At 38.3% G+C, this 21,690-nt stretch overlaps 1 protein-coding gene across 1 annotated transcript in view; it reads left to right on the forward strand.

Annotated features, from left to right (window-relative positions):
- ZYG11B (zyg-11 family member B, cell cycle regulator) overlaps nucleotides 1-21,690 on the forward strand; it is a 92,811-nt gene that overhangs the window by 13,435 nt on the left and 57,686 nt on the right. The window contains exon 2 of the mRNA XM_090269473.1: nucleotides 12,775-12,940. Within this exon, the coding sequence (XP_090125599.1) occupies nucleotides 12,775-12,940 (166 nt within the window). The remainder of the gene's footprint in view (nucleotides 1-12,774; nucleotides 12,941-21,690) is intronic.

Raw genomic sequence — 21,690 nt, forward strand, 5'->3', positions numbered from 1 at the left:
GGAAAGGGAACATTTATTGAGTTATTATTCCATTGGGCATTGTGCTGAGGGCTTTACACACATGTTTGTGTCTCATCCTAACAATAGCATCATGAGACAAGTACTAATACAATATTATCCCCATTCTACAAATGACAGAATGTAGGGTCATTAAAGCTAGATATTTTGCAGTGTAACAGCACTAGAATTCAAATCTGGATGTAGTAGTCTCCCTGCTAACCACAATACCTCTGGCAAAGTCTCTTTGTTTTTATCCCTCAGCTTCCTTATCTATAAAATTAAAGTGGTAATATTTTTCCTCTCACTTCATAAGGTTATTGTATCAGATGAAATAAAGGATATGAATATGCTTTGCTTACTGTAAGGCACTGTTACCAGCATCATCCATAAAGTGTATTTTTCCTAATAATTAACCAAAAGAGAGACCTTCTTACTCATTGTCAAGTCCACAAGGTCTGTCTTGAGTTAAGACTATTTTAATACTTAAAAAAAAAAGATTTTATTTATTTTTAGAGCGTGGGGAAGGAAGGGAGAAGGAGAGAGAGAGAAATATCCGTGTGCAAGAGATACACTGATCAGTTGCCTCTCACCACCCCCAGCTGGAGACCTTACCGCAGCCCAGACATGTGCTCTGACTGGGAATTGAACCAGCAACCTTTGGGTTCATAGGCCAGCACCCAGTCCACTGAGCCACACCAGCTAGGACCAATTTTAATACTTTTTATGTCAGATGTAACAGTGTTATGAAGAGAATAAAATGAATTTTTTAATATCAGAAAGTTATATTATCTAGTTTTTATTTTTGCTAACAATATTTAATATGCAACTTTGAGCTTATTTAGAGTGGAATGTTAGAAAAGTAGGTGACTTTCCCTCATGACTTCAATGATGTTATTATGGATTACTTAGCATGCTTTTGCTCCAAGTAATTGAGGACTCCCAATAGAGTTGCTTAAGCAATAAATTATTTTGCACAACAGACTGTTAGAAGCACCAGAGTTTGAATGGTTAACTAGATGCATCAAAAACCTTATTAAAATTTCATAGTTTTCAACTTTTATTTACTGTCATAAATTGTTCCCTGCACTGTCACAAGATAATTACACTCGCCCCAAAAGTCTCAAAGCCAAAAGAGAAAACTGTGTTATATCCTTATAAAGTACAAAGGAAATAATATGAATTTTGAGGCTGGTTACCATCTAGTGCCTTAATAATTCACTGAACAAAGAATTTATTAGATGCATTTTACGGAGCTTTAGTTCCAGGTATAAACGATGCCTGATTTGTGCAGATTCATTTCATTTTTGTCATATCAACAGCAATAGAATCCCCAGTCCCCTCTAATGATAGACTACAGTTACTATATGTAGTCAATTCCCAGTGTTCCCCATCTCCCCACTTGGTAGAAATGGATGGGCTGAGCTCAGAAGGTTGAAATGCTTCTTTGACATGACCCTGGCAATACAGTAATAGAATGAAGCCTTTAAATATATAAAGCGAACCAACCAACAAAATAGATATCCAGATAATGGGGAAATGATTGAAAATGTCTGTAGCTGAGTATTGCATAAATGACTAAATACTTAAAGGAAAGAGAATATATGAAAGCAAAATTATAAGGGAGATTAAAAGAAAGCCTTGAGAAGGCTTAAGAAGGGCTAATGAATGTTGATACGAGATTCTTCAGTGACATACCCTGCAGCCTTTAGAATCTGAGCAATGAAGTCTCTCTTGGCTAATTATAAGGAAAAATACTCTTTATGGATGACACTGGTAACAATATCTTACAGTAAACAAAACATTCGTATCCTTTATTTTATTTGATACAATAACTATAAGAAGTGAAAGGAAAATATTACAAATTCCATTTTATGGATAAGGAAGCTGAGGCACAAAAAAAAAAAAAAGGAAGTGGCTTTTGTCAGAGGCATTGTTTTAGTAAATGGAGGAATACTGGACCTGGATTTTAATGAATAATAGATTAGTAATCCTCTTTGATGTCAGGGAGATAAGGAGCTGCATTCTGAAGAAATGGAAGGCCAACTGAAAAGATATGCCCTGTCTGATGTGGTTCAGTGGATTGAGTTTGGGCCTGTAAACTGAAAGGTCACTGGTTTGATTCCCAGTCAGGGCACATGCCTGGGTATCGGGTCAGGTCCCCAGTTGGGGGCATGCAAGAGGCAACCAGTGATGGATATTTCTCTCCCTTTCTTTCTTCCGCCATCCCCTCTCTCTAAAAAATAAACAGTAAAAAAAGAAAAGAAAAGAAAAGATAGAGTACTGCTGTAAGGGCATGTGTGCCTTTTCTGGAGGGTGTGTGGTAGTATTAATCTCTGAGTTGGATGTTTTCTTGCTTTTGGAAGCTATTCTACTCCTTTTTGGGGGCCTTATCTTTATTGCCCCATGTCTCCAGGTGTGCTGCTGTGTTTTTATAAGAAGCAGTTGTTCAAAAGCAGGGAATCTGCTTATAGGTAGTTCATTTATTCACTTACTCAATAGATACTGAGCATTTGCTGTTTCTAGAGTAGGGAATACAGAAGTGTATAAGGCATGGGTCTTAACCCTAGTGGATTTCCATGTGTGGGACACAGCTCCTCCTGGTTCATGATGAACTGTTCTAAAAATCCTTTCCTTAACTCCTAGTGTACAGGACAAAGAAACTGGTAACTCTCAAACCAGTAGGAAATATTTAGCTGCAGAGTCCACAGTATTAGTAGCACACTTACAAGTCAGAAAGGGACATTCCGCAGCTCAGCAGAAATGCCTGCCTCTGAGATCAAAGGGGAAAGATATTCATCACCATACACAGAGAAATGGGAAAATGTAGCTAGACAGCCCAGCAAAGAAGTTAGGGAGACTTCAAGGGACAGTAAAGACAGACCTATAACCAGAATACCCTTAGTTAATTACTACCCTCGGTTAATTTACTTAATCACATTAGATTGTAACTCCGGAATATCCAGCATGGAAAAATGGAGGAGGAGGGGGAAGCGGGGGGCGGAGGGGGAGTTTACTCGAGTTAGGATAAAACCAGCCTGCTGCCTGTGTGGGCGCACACCTTTGATTTGGCTGTGCTCTGACCTGCAGACCCGTGAACAAACAATGCCTTGTCTACTGCTTAAGTCCTGTGTCCAGTATTTTTATTGTGAGCGTTTCTCACACTAGTGGCTGGTAAATGATGCAGTTCCCCAGACTTTTAGTTTTTATCTCTCTTTAAGGACTCCATTTAGAGAACTACTTAGTGGGTTACTAAGAATTACTGTAATTTAGTAATCATAAAGCTAAAGTAAGCCGATTACTGGAGTTTACTGACGTGGACTGTAGTCTTATGAAAAAGTCTGACATTTGGAAATATTGTAAGCTCCTACTACAAATGTAACTTGTTGGAATTTCTCATAACCCTTTGAGAACCATGCATAATTGCTAAAATTCGTGTGAGAAATGCCAGGCTATTTTGCTGAGATGCAGAGTTTACGAAAAATGTCTATGAAAACATTATTATTCATAATAATTTGCTGAAAATTTCACGACATATAGTAAATACACTCTTCTTTTGTAAAGTGTTCTTTGATGCAATTTAGCAAAAAAATTTATTGCATTCAAATTATTATAACAGTTATTTTAGAAAAAAAGTCTCCTTCAATATGGCTTTTGAAGTATAATATATAGCACACTATAAAAGCTATGATTATAATTTGAAAAAACATCTAGCAACATGGAAAACAGCAAGAAGTATGCCAAATATTGCATAAATTTTTGGAAAAAGAAAACTTCATAATGTACAAAAAAAATGAACCCAAATGGCATTTACACTAGAGACATATATCAATAGATATCAACAGTGAAAAAGTTTATAAACAAAATGCTAACGCTATACCGTGAAGCAATGAAAATGTCTATTAGCAAGAGCTTCCTTATCATGCACACTGCATGGAGTTTCGACGATTATTGCAAATGTAAATGAAATTAAAAAGACTGTTTAAAATGTAGGTAAAAATTATAACAGAATTAATATGTCAGATTTTGAACAAGCAAAAAAATTCGAAATTTGGATCAACATGAGAAAAAGTTATATCAGTATATAACCTGAGGTACAAAAAAAGAGAACAAAACATAAAATACGAATTATTCCATTGTTATTTACATTTATAGCCAATGAAGAAAGAGTTGTTGGGAGCAATGCTGGCACTTAGGGGGAAATTTGTTAGCATCGCTCACAGCGATGTTGGCACTCAAAGGGTTAATTTCTTGGAAGAGAGCTTTGTAATCAGTACATCAGCAGTGTTGTCTTGAGGTGGTAGTTTTTTATTGCTGTTGGTTTTGTCTCAATTATGAATTATCATTAATTATTTCTTATCATTTGTTGGGGTTTATTTGGTTAATATAGTAATGTATATTTGCTTTAATAATACTTTGACATGAAAATTTCCAATTTTAGATTTTTACAATGTGTTAGTTGTTATTCAAATAGGAAACATTCATTTTCTTGTTAAAGCAGATGTCTATAAGATTTTCTTGCAGTGGTACTTCCTTGTTAATACTATTTTCCACTGTAACTTGGGAACCAGGAGGGGTGGGTAGGCTGTAATTAACTTTCTTTGAACTATTACAGTCTAGAAGTGGAGACAGCTATCTAAACAAATAAAAGTTATACAGTGGATAACTAATAGAACTATACACGAAGTGTAGTGTGACCTATATCTACCTGTGTTTTGGTAGATATATGTGGGACAGTTTCCTTGAACTTGAAAAACTGTCATGCTCTAGTAGGGGAGAGAGAGATAGTCCTAAATAACTATGGTATAGCATGGAACTGTAAAAGAAAACTGGCTTTCTAGAGTCAGATTGCCTGGGGTCTAATCCTGACTCTACCATTTATTTATTTATTTTTAAATTTTTAAAAAAGTATATATATATATTTTACAAGGTTACTTTATTTTATTTATCTGGTTTTAGAGATTGCCCTGGCTGGTTTAGCTCAGTGGATTGAGCGTCGGCCTGCGAGCTAAGTGTCGCTGGTTCGATCTTCCAGTCAGGGTACATCAGAGAAGGAAAACTCTGACTCCAAAAAACCTCCGCTGCCTTGCGGCATACCTCTTCAGGGGAAAGGCTAAGGGAGTAAACCCCGACAGAAAATCCGGAGCCGGAGTCCCTAAGGCGGTTTGACGTTGTAGTCAACACCGGCAACTCCTGCGGCGCACCTGAACCCAAGCTGTATCGACTCCGTCTTTCCCTTGGACCCTTCAGCTGCGAAGAGAGGGGGGGTCTGCTGCATGGGCAACAGCAGACCCTCCATATTACCCTGCCCAGGCTCTGTAGCTTCAGCGTCATCGCATGATGTCGATTCAACACAGGAGGAGACAGATACCATGTCACTCCCGAGTCGGACTGCACAGCCATTCTCGGCGGTGCAGATAGACTCTTAAGAAGCTACACCATCGTCTCTCGAGACAGACGGCTGCCGACGACGACGGTTTTAGAGAGAGGGGAAAGGAGAAAGAGAGGGAGAGAAACATCACTGCGGTTGCCTCTCACGCACCCCCAACTGGGGACCTGGTGTGGAACCTAGTCATGTGCCTTGACTGGGAATTAAACCAGTGACACTTGGTTTGCAGGCCGACGCTCAATCCACTGAGCCACAGCAGCCAGGCTCTGACTCTATCATTTATTAACTGTATCATTCTTTGGCAAATTACTTAGCCCCTCAAAGCTTCAGTGTTCTTATCTTTGTAGAATAGGCACACTGATACTTTAACTTAGCATAGTTTATAGTATATAGAACATAGCATATATTAACAAAAAGTATGAGCTTAATAATTATGATTATGACATGGTATAGTGGTTAAGGCTTAAAAAATATAGATTTTGGCCTCATTCTTGAGTTGGAGTCCTAGGTTAGCAACAAGTTGGCCATGCGAGTATGGGGAAGATATTTAACCTAAACCTGCTTTTTTGTCTTTAAAATGAATATTGAAACAGTTCTTAACTCACAAGGTGTAGAAATTGAAAGAACTCATGTTTCTAAAAAGCTCTGAACCAAGACCTGAGACATAGTGTTTCATAAAAGATAGCAGTTGTAACTTTTTTTCTTGCTCTACTATCTGCTGGCTGTTTTTATCTTTGGTATGTAAATTAATCCTTCTGAGCCTCAGTTTACCTCCTTTGTTCAAAACAACGTTGTTTTGAAGACTGCAAGTTCACCATTGAACAACATGGGGGTTAGGGGTGGCAACCTCTCATGCAGTTGGAAATCCATGTATAACTTTTGACTCCCTAAAGACTTAACTACTAAGTGCCTACTGTTGACTGGAAGCCTTACCAATAAAATAAAGTCAGTTAACACTTATTTTATGTTATATTATATACTGTATTCTTACAATGAAATAAGATAGAGAAAGGAATGTTATTAAGAAAATTATAGGAAAAATACATTTACAGTATTTATTTTAAAGAATCTGTATAAGTGGGCCTGTGCAGTTCAAACCCATGTTGTTCAAGGGTCAACTGTATGTATAAATTGGCTGGATTAGTGCCTGCCATCACACAGCTGTCATTCAGTACATAATAGCTATTGTTAATGGTGCAGTTTAATTTCTCAGGTGCTGAGAGTACAATTAATTCTGCCTTGGAAATTAGGAAGGTCATTGCAGAGCTAGTGAGGTTTGACTGAATTTTGAAGGATGTGTGTGATTTTGCTGTATGAAAGAACTAATTGAAAAAAAGCTTAAGAGGTATGAAAATGCCTGTTATAGTGCTTAGGGAAGTAGGCTACATTAAGAAACACTTAGTTTAGTGTATCTGGTAGGTAGCACGTTTGGAGGGAGAAGGTGGAAAAGGAGGCTAGAAAGGAAGATTGGAGCCAATTAGCAAAACATTTTGAATACCTTGCTAAAGTGTTTACACTTATTCTTTAGGTCCCTGATTTTCACCTTCTAACAGCAAAAGAAAGCAAATTTGCTGTGGTATAGGGAAGGGAATTACTTGCAACCAGTGTTACAAACAGGCATTTCTTGGTAATCTTACGTTTTATCTTAAAACTCATGTAGGGTTTGCCTTCTATATAACATTTGTTTCAAACAAAAATATTTTAAGTTATTTACTGGTTACATAATTTAATTCCCTCTTCTCCAGTCCTCCCATACTCTCATCCTTTCAAATAATGTTAGTATGTTTGAGATTCTAAGATGTACCAGGTTCATTTTTGTAGCTTTAGCCCCTTGTCACAATTCTGCTGGGAATTCCTTGTATGTATTCCCAGCATTAGAACTGTGGTTATAGACTTCCAGCCAAGATGGTGTCATAGGTAGACACGCTGCGTCTCCCTGCACAACTGAGAAGGAATACAACTACCTCAAAACTGGAGACAACCAGAAGTTACAGAAAATCGAGCTGTATGGAAGTCCAACAAACAAAGATATAAAGAAGAAATACTCACCCAGACAGGTAGGAGGGGTGGATCCAGGGTGGAGAGGATGCGGTGTGGAGGCAGTGGCGGCGGCGGCGGCAGTGGCAGCAGCGATGACAGCAGTTGTGGCTGGCCTGTGGAAAGCACAATCAAATCACACATTAAGAAAAGTAGGGAGGGACACCTGGGGAGCGCTTCCAGCACCAGATCAGACCACCAGCTCATGATTCTAGCGCTGGGGATAATTAAGCCTCATTGCTTCTAACTGTGTAACTAGTGGGAGTTGGGGCGGAGGAAGAAACTGCTGGGTCTCTCAGCAGCATCTATTTACTTAAAGGGCCCCATGGTCCTAGAACATCTGCAAACCCACCCACTCTGGGAACCACAACCAGGACAACAGCTAGAGAGGCGCCAGTCCCATAGGGAAGTGGGAGAAGTGCCTGGAGAAGGGGCGAGTGCTGAGCAAGTGGCATTGTTTCCTCTCAGGTGAAATGGTTGCCCTGTACTGATGAATACCTAAGGCTCCACCCCTTACAATGTAACAGGTTTGAGAGCTCTACCTAAGATAAAGGAAAACAAACACAGCCTGTCAAGTTGAGGAGACAGAGTATGGCATAGCCCCAGAGAGGGAACAGGTCAGGGTTGCAGTGGGAGAACTAAGCGATGAGGAGACAGCCAACCTAACAGATGAGGAGACTGCTAACCTAACAGACACAGAGTTCAAAATACTGGTGATAAAGATGCTCACAGACCTGACAGCCTTGCTTGAATACGGCAAATGCAGAAGGGAAGAAGGGAAGGCTAGGCTAAGTGAAACGAAGGAAAATCCAAATGGAACCAATGGTGAAGGGAAAGAAACTGGGGTTCAAATCAATGATTTGGAACATAAGAAATAAACAGCTAGGTACAGAATGAAGCAACAAGAATTGAAAAAAAGTAAGGGAGACTTAGGAACCTCTGGGACAACTTTAAACGTGCCAACATCTGAATCATAGGGATGCCAGAAGGAGAAGAGGAAAAGCAAGAAATTGAAAACTTATGTGAAAAAATAATGAAGGAAAACTTCCCTAATTTTGTGAAGGAAATAGACATACGAGTCCAGGAAGCACAGAAGAGTCCCAAACAAGCTAGATCCAAAGAGAACCACACCAAGACAATCATAATTAAAAGGCCAAAGGTTAAAGATAAAGAGAGAACCCTAAAAGCAGCAAGAGAAAAGAAGAGAGGTACAAAGGGGTGCCTATAAGACTATCAACTGGTTTCTCTCAAAAGAAACTTTTCAAGCAAGAAGGGGCTGGCAAGAAGTATTCAATGTGATGAAAAGCAAGGACCTACAACCAAGATTACTCTATCCAGCAAAGCTATCATTTAGAATGGAAGGGCAGATGAAGTGCTTCCCACAGAAGATAAAGCTAAAGGAGTTCATCACCACTAAGCCATTATTATATGAAATGTTAATGGGACTTATTTAAGAAACAGAGGATCAAAACTATGAACATTAAAATTACAAGAAACTCACAACTATCAACAACTGAATCTAAAAAAAATAAAAACTAAGCAAACAACCAGAACAGGAATAGAATCATAGGTATGGGGATCATTTGGAGGGTTATCAGCTGGGAGGGAGAAGAGGAGAAATGGGGAAATGGTGCAGGGACTAAGAAGCATAATTGGTTGGTACAAAATAGAAAGGAGGAAGGTAAGAATAGTATAGGAAAGGGTGAAGCTAAAGAATTTATACCGGTATGCATGATCCATGGACATGAACTGAGGGGAGTGGGATTGCTGGAGGGAAGGGGCATACTGGGTTGAGGGGAGCAAAGGGAAAAGAAATTGGGACAACTGTAATAGCATAATCAATAAAATGTTCTTAAGAAAAAAAACTGGTTATAGATGACATGGTACTTTTGAGATTTTTTAGAAGGAGAGCATAGGATAAGAGCTGTGTGTTGGGTCAGATTGAGTAGAAGCTTCATTTTGATGAACTAAGAAGTTTCTTGTTTGTTCTTCCTAGAAATGGTTTAGTCTTTGACCTGTGTGGATTACTTCATGATCCTAATGAAGTCAGGCTTGACCTCCTCTCTCTTTTGTTTTCTTACTAGGAACTTTGTTTTTACTCTGCCTAGGGTGTTCCTAATTGGTGAAGGGAAAAGTCTCTGGGCAGGAATTTCTAGGAGATGAATTCTTCAGACACCAAATTCCAGCTTTTGCTTTATCCTTTCCTTTTGTTAGTCTTTCTGTGCTGCTGCTATTTGTTTAAAAATGAAGTGGGAACACTGATCTCTCAATACTTCTGGGCTAGCATAGATTACTCGGGACTTGAGAAATCACAGATGTCAATATAGGTTTTAGAGTAGATCTCAGATAACCTAAATACTGTACAGTTCTAGTTCTGTCACTTGATTGATATATAACCTTCCTATTTTTTAATCTTTAAATGGGGATCATTATCCTTGCTCACCTCACACACCTGCTTTGAGTATCAGGTGATATAATAATATATTTGAAATTGGTAAAGTTGAAAATAGTATTTTGCAATGGGTAGGACAAAAACTCTGGAGCCACGTTTTCTGGTTTGAATCTTGGCTCTTCCCATACAAGCTGTGTTTCCTGTTTTATCTCATTTAATCCTCAAAACAACTTTATGAGGTAGGTATTACTATTATCTGTATTATAAGACGAGAAAATTGAGGTTACGGAATTTGTATACTGTCACACATTTAGCAAGCAAAGTCTGGATTTACACTCTAGCTTCAAAGACCAGGTTATTAACTATTAGGTAGATGAACTTCCCAACAGAAGAAAAGTCTTATGCTTGCTAATAGGAATTAACATAGAGATAAGGGAGAGTTTCTTTGAAAAGGAAAAGTTTATGCGGTCCTAAAACCTACCTTTGTTCCTTGCTGAATGTATTTTAACAATTGGAAAAGAAATTTTTAGAATGACTAATTAAATATCCTAAGTGTTCATATATTACTGCCTGGTTTTGTTCTGCAAAAATGACTTCTAAAAACCAGAAGGTTTTACATCTTCCCCCTGACAGTTATCCAACTTTTATTTATTTTCTCTTCCGTGAAATAAGTATATTACTTTGAAATTTAGATGAAATTTGAGGTAAAAGAGCAGCTTGTTTCTTCTGAGTAATAAGTTTTAAACATTTAGGAACATGGTACACTAAAGAGTAGAAAAAGCAAAAGGAATTCATTGTTACAACTCAGGAAATAAGAATAGGCAAAGTTCTATGAGGCAGAAGTTGAATTTACTAATTTCCTCTGAACTTGTTTTACTTTGTCTCAGCTACATTTTAGCTGCAGAGGAGACTGAAGTATATAGTCTTTATTACAAGTGGTTTTGTGCTGGGTAAAAATAAAAGGTTTTATTCATGTGGACTAAGAGAAGAACAGAATTAAGAGTAAACAGCTAACAGTCTTTACCACAATGGGGCCAACCGTTTAAGTTTTATGAAGCCTTTCTCATCTATAAAATAATGTCTTTGTTACCCACTTTATTGAGTCATTACAATATTAAATATATCAGTGTGAAAGTACTTTATAAACTGTAAGATACCATAAATATTTTAATAACTTTTTGATTATAGAAATAACATATTGTATAGAAAGTTTGATTTATTCATAGAAGAAAACTGATAGCACATTACGCAGAGTTAACTAGTATTAACATTTTGATGTATTTATTTCTGTCTTATTTTTACAGTTTTATAAACTTTTTATGACAGTCTTATTGAGATATAATTCCCATACCATATAATTCCCCCCAAAGAAGCCATGTACTCATTAGTATTCATTTTCCATTTTCCTCCAACCCTCCTTTCCCCCAGCCCTAGGCATACACTAATATACTTTTTAAAAAAATATTTTATTTATTTTTAGAGAGAGGGTAAGGGAAGGAGAAAGAGAAGGGGAGAAACGTCGATCAGTTGCCTCTCACAGGCTCCCAACTCGGGACCTTAGCAACAACCCAGGCATGCGCCCTGACTGAGAATTGAACTGGTGACCTTTAGGTTTGCAGGCCAGTGCTCAATCTATTGAGCTACACCAGCCAGGGCCCACTAATGTACTTTCTATAGATTTGCCTATTTTGGACATTTCATATAGATCACACAATATGTAGTCTTTTGTGACTGGCATCTTTCACTTGGCATAATGTTTTTAAGGTCCATCCATATTATATGATGTGTTGGGATTCCTTTTTTTTTTTTTTTAATGAATAACACTCCATTGTATAGCTATACTATATTTTGTTCATCCATTTATCAATTGATAGACATTTGGGTTTCTACTTTTTAGCTATCACAAATAATGCTTCTATAAACATTCATGTAAAAGTTTTTATGTGACATGTTTCCATTTCTCCTAGGCCTATACCTTGACTTCGTAAAATTGGGATGAGGAATAAGTAAAATAATAGATAGCTCATGTAAAACACTCAACACAGTCATATTGAAAGAACTTAATGGTTGGTAGCTGCCATAATTATATTACAATTATATTACTGTTGTAGGGGACATTTGGAGTATTTATTTGTGTAATTAAAAACCTTACACTTAAATTTTTGTGCTTATTTGATTAGGTCTTTATTTCTCAAACTGGAATAACTGGGTTCACTTTTTTCTTTTTTTTTAATTGATTTTGGTGAGAGAGAGAGAGAAACATGAGTTTGTTGTTCCACTCATTTATGCATTCACTGGTTAATTCTTGTATGTGCCCTGACCAAGGATTGATCCTGCAACCTTAGAGTATTGGGATGATGTTCTAACCAACGGAGCTACCTGGCCAGGGCCAGGTTAATTTTTTATTTTTTGGGCATGCTAATACCTATAGCAATTTTTTTTTTTACCCAAATAAATTTATTATATTTGAACTGTAGATTGAGATGTGGATTTTGTGGGAAATCAAGTTGGAAAGTAAATTGAGGCTAGATTTTCAAACTCAAGCGTCAATCTAACAATCTAAGTTTTTTTGTGGGGGGTGTGGTTTTGGTCAGGTTCTTGCAAGGGGTAGGTCATGGGTGGTAATTTAGGAAGATTAATCTACTGTGATCTCTGAGGTCTTTCCTGACCATCCTTGACGTACTAGGGTACTTTGCTATATTCTTACATACTATCCAATATATACCCTCTATTATAGTATTTAATAGACTTTATGTAAATAGTTGTTTAAATGTTTCTCTTTGCCTACTTCTTGAAAACATGGATCACATGTTGTAATGCCTATCACAGTATCTAGCATATGGTACGCATTGAGTAAAAATACTTGTTCAATGTGGAAATCAACATTTTGTTCTCTACTTTTCTGGAAACTAACTTGTTGGCTTTTGTGTTCCCTTTATGTTTCTTCTTGGGCTCCAAGGAGGAGGCATCTCCCTATTCCTTACTTGATATCTGTTTGAATTTCCTGACTACACACCTTGAGAAGTTTTGTTCAGCAAGACAAGATGGAACATTGTGTTTGCAAGAACCTGGAGTATTCCCACAGGAAGTGGCTGATCGACTGCTTCAGACCATGGCCTTTCATGGTAAAAAATAATATAAACAGAGGAAACAAAAATTTATGCTGTTAATTGACATTGGATTTTAAAGTGCTACTGTGGTCATTTAATTATTTTCTTAGAAATAACAGAAAACACCAGATGAGCCTGATTCCAGAAAAAGATATTTATTTTGTTTTGCCTCCCCTGCCACTTTTGTGTATTTTAGAATAAGCATTTTTTTTTTTCTAATCTGGAAAAATTACTTTTTAAAAAAAATCATCACTCAAGGATATTTTTGTTGATTTTAGAGAGAATGAGAGAGAAACATCTATTAGTTTCTCACCAATACGCACCTGACTGGGGATCAAACCATCAATCTAGGTATGTGCTCTGTGGGGGATCGAACCTGCAGTCTTTTGGTGTACAGGATAATGCTCTAACCAACTGAGCCACCCAGCTAGTGAGCAAATTACTTTCTCATTCTTCTTTTTAATTTTTTTTCTTTGAGAAGCCATTCTCATTGCAAAAATAACTTCTCTAACTTTCAAAATTCCATTTAGAAGTCTGCTGGTGTAAAAAATACCTTACATCTTTTTTTGGCAGCAGGAAAATCAATAAATACTATTATAGCAAAAATAGTTTATGTTTTTGACTTTTGAAATGGGAAATCATAGCTAATTTAGTATGTTTGTTTTCAAAAAGAATTCTAAAAATAAATTGGGAAAGTCTCATCTGAAATTCTGGTTGTGTATATTAAGGGTTTTCTGTTTAAGTTTTAAGTTGAAAGAGATTATAACACCTTTATAGATAGGGTTTATAAACTCTTACATAGGAAATATAATTTGTCCACCACCATAAAGTGGAATGAAAATATGGCAATACTAATATCATTTATTGATCGCCTGTTACATTCCAGGCATTTTATATGTTTTCCTTGAATTTTCTCAAAAAACTAAGGAAGCTATTATTATCCCACTTATATACAGATAAGGAAACTGAGGTTCAGAGAAGTAACTTGTTAAGGGTTACATTGCTAGTAAATAGTGGACTCCTGGTTTAAATACAAGTATGTCTGACTCCAAGTCTGCCCTGCTCCTAGATGGCAGATAATGGTATGTATATATATTTAAAGCATAAATGTAGATAATGCACTCCAAGGAAGGGTAGGAGAAATAAAGCTGTAATTAAGTCATTTTGGAATAGGTTAGTAAAGAATTAGACTACTGCCCTGGCTGGTGTGGCTCAGTGGATTGAGCACTGACCTGGGAACTGAAAGGTTGCCAATTTGATTCCCAGTCAGGGCATATGCATGGGTTGTAGGCCTGGTCCCCATTTGGAGGCGTAGGAGAGGCAACCACCCATGTTTCTCTCACACATTGATGTTTTTCTTCCTCTTTCTCCCTCTCTTCCCCTCTCTCTAAAATATAAATAAAAAATCTTTTAAAAAGAGATTATGCCAGTGCTAACATTTCTTTCTAGTCTCAATTTAATGATTATGCTTAACATATTCAATTTCATTTTATATGAACATATTCAGTTTAAATATAGGCCCTGAAAAAAACAAAAACAAAAAAATAATAAATATAGGCCCTGGACGGGTAGTTCAATTGGTGAGAGCGTCATTCCCATATGCCTTGTGGGTGCAGTCTGGTCAGGGCACATACAAGAGTCAACCAATGAATGCATAAATAAGTAGAACAACAAATCAATGTTTCTCTCTCTGTGTCTTCCTCTTTCTCTTTCTAAAATCAGTAAATAAAATTTATATATTTAAATTGATACATATAACTAGTCTGGTAAATCAAGAGTAAAATTAACTAAAGTTTTAACTTTGCCAAATTTCTTTTGAAATATAACTACTGATAGCTAATGATAGCCACTAACATGTATTGAATGCTTATTATTTTATAATAAAGTACTGTGGCAAATGCTTTAAATGGATAAAATAATGGAAGTATAACAGTTTTTAAGTCATTCCAACCAAATAATTGTTCTCAAGACTAGTGTCTTGGAGAGGCTATATGCTTGATCAAAATGTATTTTCTACTTCTTTTCAAGCTGCCTTCAGATGAGAAAACTAAGGGTCAGAGAAATAACTTGCTGCCCCCATTTGTGTTACTCCTATGTGATTACCTGTGTTATTCACCCAAAAGTGTTCTGAATTACTTAATCTCTTCGTAAAAATCATAAAAAAACACACTGGCTTGGTTGGTTGGAGTGTTGTCCTATAACTGAAGTGTTGCCGGTTCGATTCTTGGTCAGGGCACATACCCAGGTTGTGGATATGATCCTTAGTCTGGGTGCATATTATCCCTGATCTGGGCACATATGGAAGGCAACCAGTCAATAGAGCTTCTCTCTCACATTGATGTTTCTCTTTCTCTCTAAAAACAATGAAAAAATGTCCTCGGGTGAAGATAAAAATAAAATAAATTTTAAAAAAATCATATTCACTTTCAAATAAGCAAGAGTAGATACTAGTGATAACGTGCAAAAGAACCTATTGCCACTCTGGCAGATGTGGCTCGGTTGGAACATCGTCTGGTGTACCAAAAGGTTGTGGGTTTGATTCCTGGTCAGGGTGCATTCCTAGGTTGCAGGTCTGATTCCTGATTAGGGCAATGTTTCTCTCTCAAATAGACATTTCTCTCTCTCTCTTAAATCAATAAACATATATTAAAAAATATATAACGTATTAGCCCTGGCTGCTGTGGCTCAGTGGATTGAGCGTTGGCCTGCAAACCAAGTGTCGCTGGTTTGATTCCCAGTCAGGGCACATGACTAGGTTGCACGTCAGGTCCCCAGTTGGGGGTGCATGAGAGGCAACCGCACAGTGATGTTTCTCTCCCTCTCTTTCTCCTTTCCCCTCTCTCTAAAAACAGATAAATAAAATAAAATTAAAATTAAATTAAATAAAGTAACCTTGTTAAAAAATTAATTAGTACTAAAAATATATATATAACATATTGCCAATTCTTGTCACAATTTTAAAAAGTTCCATAAATTTTTCTGTTTGTTTAAAAATTATCATAATAAATTGGGGGAAAGTTCCATGAGTTCTTTTAAAATTAATAATATATTTTTCTAATAGCATCACGATTTTAGAAAATACTTATTATTTACACTTAAAATGTGTTACTTATTTACCCAATTCAAAGGATTAATTCTATGGGTAATTGTCTATTAAAATAAACCGGATGTTACAATTTTATTTATTGGGATCTATAATTCTCTTACTGTAATCTTTGCTCATTCTATCTGTGTCTCAGTGCTCAACATTTTCCAGGAAATGTGCATATAAGAGCTAGGAATCAGAATAAGAATGTTGCCATCTAATGATAATGTGTCTGTGTTATACTGCCTACCTAACCTAAATTGATACACCTTGACATATTCAGGTTTGAGATTAAATTGAAACCTTTTGAAACATGGATTATATCCTTGTATAGCCACATAGACTTACTAAAAGATTGAGGGTTTGTACCCCAATACCCTACTTATCTGGAGGTTACATTATTGGTCACCTCAGTTGTCTATAAACTAAACCAGAAAGAAATAAAAAAATATGCTTTGGGCAAAATCCTTACATTGACTTCTGTATTTTACTCTTTGAAAAAACTCCTTGAGGAACCCTCATTTAGAATATTGATTCTTAAATATAGATAATTGTTGGGGACCCCCAACCCGCAGAGATCCCCTGGTGTCGCAGATAAAATGAAGACTTCCCAGACAGCTTGTGCTATGGGAGGAGAAGGCCAGCAAGTGTCTGAGAGACAAATGCCTCGGTTGCCTTCCTCCAAGGTCTTTTATTTTATGCCCTGTTATTAAGGGCATTTAGCATGCACGTAAAGCTCATCAATCAATGTCAAACAGTGCTGATTACAGAAAGAAGATATCATTCAGGGATAACAGTTGAAGGAATATTGAGATCTCCCTCAGGTCAGAGTGTGGTGGACACAAAGACTTCAGATGGCCATAAAATCGGGAGGGTGAGTTCATGTTGAGTTAAAGTTAAAACCTCTGCTGCTGGTACAATAACTGATTGAGTGAGGTACAAGAGCAGGGAAAGCTTCACAGGACATAAAGCATTTTCTCATGGCTCGATTCCCACTGGGACCCATTGGCTATAGTATCAAGGCACATATGTGCACAGCTTTCCCAGTTTTCTAGTCAGGTCTTACAGGCTTCGTTTCCTTTGCCTGGCCTGCACTGGGCTCCAAGTCTTGATACTTTCCCAGGGGGACCCCGACATCTCCCCCTGTTTTGTTTGATATCACTGTGACAGTGGTTAAACCAGTAAAGCCTGCCACCTGTTTCTTGTGAAAGCAGTCCCGCAGGAACAATTTGCAGATACATCTAAGTACACAGAGCAGCATAATGATCAATAAACATCCAGCTGCCCCTAAAACCCATATGCGTAAATTTAGTCCTTGAAACCAGTTCTTAGGGTTAAGCCACTGCAAGTTTTCACTCAAGGTTTGAAACACCTTCTGTTCGGTAAATTGTTTAATGTTGAGGAGTCGTTGATGGAGTTCAAGCTGCAGCTGATTGGTTTGGCCTTTAAGGTTGGTAGAAAAGGCCCCTCGAAGATGATGCTGTATGGCTGCCCAAGAATGCTGGCTGGGGTTCCATTTCAGTGGAGTAACACAGAGTTTTGAGAACCCTGGGTCACAGGTGAGCTGCTGTCTGGTGACCAGGGCATCCTGTCATTCCCTGCAGCCACAGTACAGCTGATTCCGTGGCTGAGAGTCAGGCTAGAATTTCCTGATCAATACGGCTCTGTTGGATCATCTCCTGAGTGGTGTCGGTTAATAATACATCAACAGCCTGAGTAGTCTGAACTAGCCCTGTGGCAGCAGTAGCAGCCGTGGCAACACAGTAGCTGATACGATACAAGCAGTAAGAATTCCTAATAAGCGTTTTACTCTCACTTGGGAAAGGACATGGTTAATGCCTGCTAGTCTTTCTGGGTCCCCCCATTCCCTGGTGACGTTAGCTGGTAGCCATAACTCGGTCTGCCTTCAAATTACAAAAACTGGTTAGATTAAGCTGGGTAACATTACTGCAAGTAAGGCATAGATGGAACCTGTGGAAAGAGTAAGATTATAGTCTAGACCCATTGTTATAGGTTAGCTGAGGCAGCCCGGGAGTGGTCAATAAAAGATATGGATGAGAAGTATAAATAGTCATCCAGGAGTATTAGTAACATTAACAGTATAGGACAAAATGAAATGCTTTCAAAATGAGTGGAACCTCTAAGGTGTTCAATAAACGGGAGGCCAACATGCCACAAATTGCTGTGCCAGGGGCTGGTGTGGTTGGGTGATATTTTGCCTGGTGGGCAGTTGGCGTAAATGGATCCTGCTCACTTCCTCGATCTCTCTGGCTGTTGGCCCAGCAGGGGGTTCCCACCAGAACGGAGGTGTTGCTTCGCCATGATATGGTTTCACCCATTTTGCCGGCAGCCACAGGGGACCTGTAAACACAAGCATGCCCTCTCCTCCAAATAATAAATCAACCGCCTCTTCCCATTTCCCTTCTTGAGGGTCCAGGTATAATACTAAGGGGCGAGGAGGTTCTCTGTCTTCTGGCCCATGGCGGCAGAAATGCCTTTCCATGCCTAAGGTGAGGGAATCATCAAAATTGAAAAAATTATAAGTGTAGATTGCTATTATAATTAGGTTCTTAGGGGAGGACTCCATAGTACCCCTTTTTTGGTTTTTAAGAAGGTTTTTAAAGATGTGGTGGGCCCATTCAGCTATAGCTTGGCCCATTGCGTTATAATGGATTCCTGTTTTATGTTTGATGTCCCATCTTTGTAAAAAGTCTTGGGTGCAACAGGCTATAGTCTGGCTCATTATCAGTTTTTATTTTGAGAATTAAGGGATTCCTTAATTAGGCCCTGGTCTAGATGAAGGACTGTATATACTGTATAACCAGAGTCACAAACTAAATTAAAAGGTTCACGGGGCCACTGCCACAAGACCATAATGGCTCCAGTGAGCTCTGCTTGCTGCATGGTTGAGTGTCCACGGGTAACATGTTTTCATTCCTCACCTTCCTGCCAGGTAATGGCAGCTTTACCTGATTTTCCTGACCCACCTACAAATACTGTTTTTGCTCCAGATACAGGTGTCTGACTCAGTTTATCTTTTATCTTTTAAGTGTATATTTAGCTTTGGAATATTTTGCCAAAGCTTATCAGAGGGAAGATTAAATTCACTTTTTCCTATGTAATCTGCTCTAGCACATTGGAATCCTAAAGGCTGACTAAACAACTGTTGTGAATAAAGCTGCATAAGAGGAACATGGATGACAGTTGTGTCATGGCTGAAAAGTTGTTGAGTTTTCTCACGGCCCTTTATAATCAGACGGCAAAGTGCTGTTACGTAAGTGGTAATAGTACGTTGAGGCTGATGAGAGAGAAACAGCCGCTCAATCATGCTGAAGTGCAGCTGTAGCTTGCCAATTAATCCCGTGGTAGTACTGAGGGTTGGGAAACAGAAAAGTATAATAGGATATTGAAGGTTGATTCTTTCCAGTTGCTGATTACTGATATGTTGGTTAACAAGATTTAATTCTTCTAAAGCCTGAGGTGGAAGGACTCATGGTGAAGTAAGATCAGAATCTCCCTTTAAAATATTAAAAAGATGGGTAAGCTAATCGGTGGGTAGTAATACCAAGGCTAGGTAGTAGCCAGTTAACAACGCCCAACAATTGTTGGAGATTATTGAGAGTTAAAGGTTTTGGAGGATTAATTTGGAGCACTTGAGGTCAAGTAGCTCTGTTGGAAAGAACATATCCCAAATATTTCCAAGGCTCCTATTGTACTTTTTCAGGAGCTATTTGTAAGCCTGCCTGGACTATAGATTGCTGTAAATGAGCAAAGGTATTAGCTAATTGTTTTTGAGCTTCTCTGAGGAGTTTTTCAATTGATTTATTTGGCCCATTCATTTACCTTTTGCAATTTCTTATAAATATTTCGCAGACTTTTTTTTTACAAAGGTGACCTTTTAAGAGTCCCTGCCCTACAGCATTCTCTGGATTTAGACTAGAATACTTTCTTATCTGGTCCCTGAACTTCTGTAGGAATGCTGAAGGAGTTTCATCTCTTTGCTGTATCTCGAATGCCTTGGAGACATTCTGTGCTCAGGGCATGGACTAGATTCCTCTCATAACAAGACTTCTAAAGTCTTTTATCTGAGTCCTATCCTCTGGCCTGTTATTATCCCATTTAGGATCTGTATTTGGAAACTTTTGTTCAGCCAGGACATCTCCCCAACGGGGAGGATGCCTCTTTTCCACACCCTTATAGCAGCCCATCTGATTATTCCTCTTTCTTCCCCACTGAAGAGAATGTCTAAAATGGACATAATTCTGTCCACATGTAAAGAAAACACTCTTCTTTAAGATATAGGCATGTTCCCCTTGCTGAAGCAGTGAGGAGGTTGGGGGCCCTCCAGTTTTGTAGAGCTACGCCTGCTAGGGATTCTAGCTGTTTCTGGAGTGCAGCCAGTACCCCCACCCCCCAATAGATGGTGCTTCAGCTGTGTCTTGGGGGAACTTAGTGCTGTATGACTCGTGGGGGGCTCCCTGTTACAACCCTAGAGGTGGTGCCAATTGGCAGCCAAGCCGTGTGTCTCCTGCTGCTGGAGAGGGGAGAGCAGCTGCTACTGCTGCCGCTTCCACCACAGTTTGAAGAAAAACGGCCTGAGTTTTAAGTGTCACTTGTTTTTTTCTGCATTGGAAAGGCAGGCACCTTGCTGTTTCTGTAACCTGTAGCTAGTTAATTACCCTAATTGTTTTCAGGACCTAGTAGCTTCTTAGGGGATTAGAATTTAGTTACTGTTTTAAAGACTTATTTCCCCATTGGAATTATCAATGAAAGTACATTAGAACTCTGCAGTCTTTTGGAGATTCCTGTAGAATTTCCTTACTTGACAAAGCTTTCGAAGTATCTCAGAATGTATTAAGCCTGATTGGTCTAGAATCTTCTTTTTGGTTAAGAAGAAAATAATAAATCCTTGAGATATTTCAAGGGCCCTTTGAAATACCTCAAGGTTATAAGGAAGTCTTCTAAATTTTAAATTCTGGAAATTTTGTCAACTAAGGAATATATTTTATGAAATGATCTTTGACTGTTTACTTAAAGTGATAATAAAAGGTATATAACAATATAGACTGACAAAAATTCAGTTCTTAGCATTGAGAGACATGAATTTTTGAATATTAGTTGAGTATTTGAGTAATATACCACAATATATAATTATTTTACTAAACAGAACCTTAGTTTTTAGGCAATTATAGGAAAAACTTTTTCACAGCCTTTTTTGTCAAGGTTTGGGATGAGGCAGGAGTAGGCGAACCTGTGTCAGCTGGTGGAGGTGGCAAGAGCCATTGTGGCTTTCCAGGATCCCAGGGGGGAGGGGCCCGTGGGGCTCTTCTGGTAGGGATTGAAAATTTCCGCATGTTCCCTTCTTCCTCCCCCTCGCCTACTCCCATCGCAGCTGAGGCGCCTTCTAAGCCTGAGTTATTTTCCTTACTTTCCCTTTGTTTTTCTGAGACTGCAGTGCTCTGAGCCACGGCAGTATGCAGCGGACTAAGCTCCAGATAAGTAAATTCTGATGACCTATGGAGGTTCTATCTTCCTGGAGCCAAGTCAGTTTCTGCCCGACCCTTCCCCAAACATCTAGGTCTAGCGTCCCCCCATCAGGGAACCAAGGGTAATGATCCTTGACAGATTTTAAGAGTGCAATTAAAGCTTTTTCCTCTACTTTGCACCCCTAGTGTTCGAA

Source organism: Furipterus horrens, unplaced genomic scaffold, assembly GCF_987537825.1.
Source record: "Furipterus horrens unplaced genomic scaffold, mFurHor1.1.pri manual_scaffold_3, whole genome shotgun sequence".
Lineage (NCBI taxonomy): Eukaryota > Metazoa > Chordata > Mammalia > Chiroptera > Furipteridae > Furipterus > Furipterus horrens.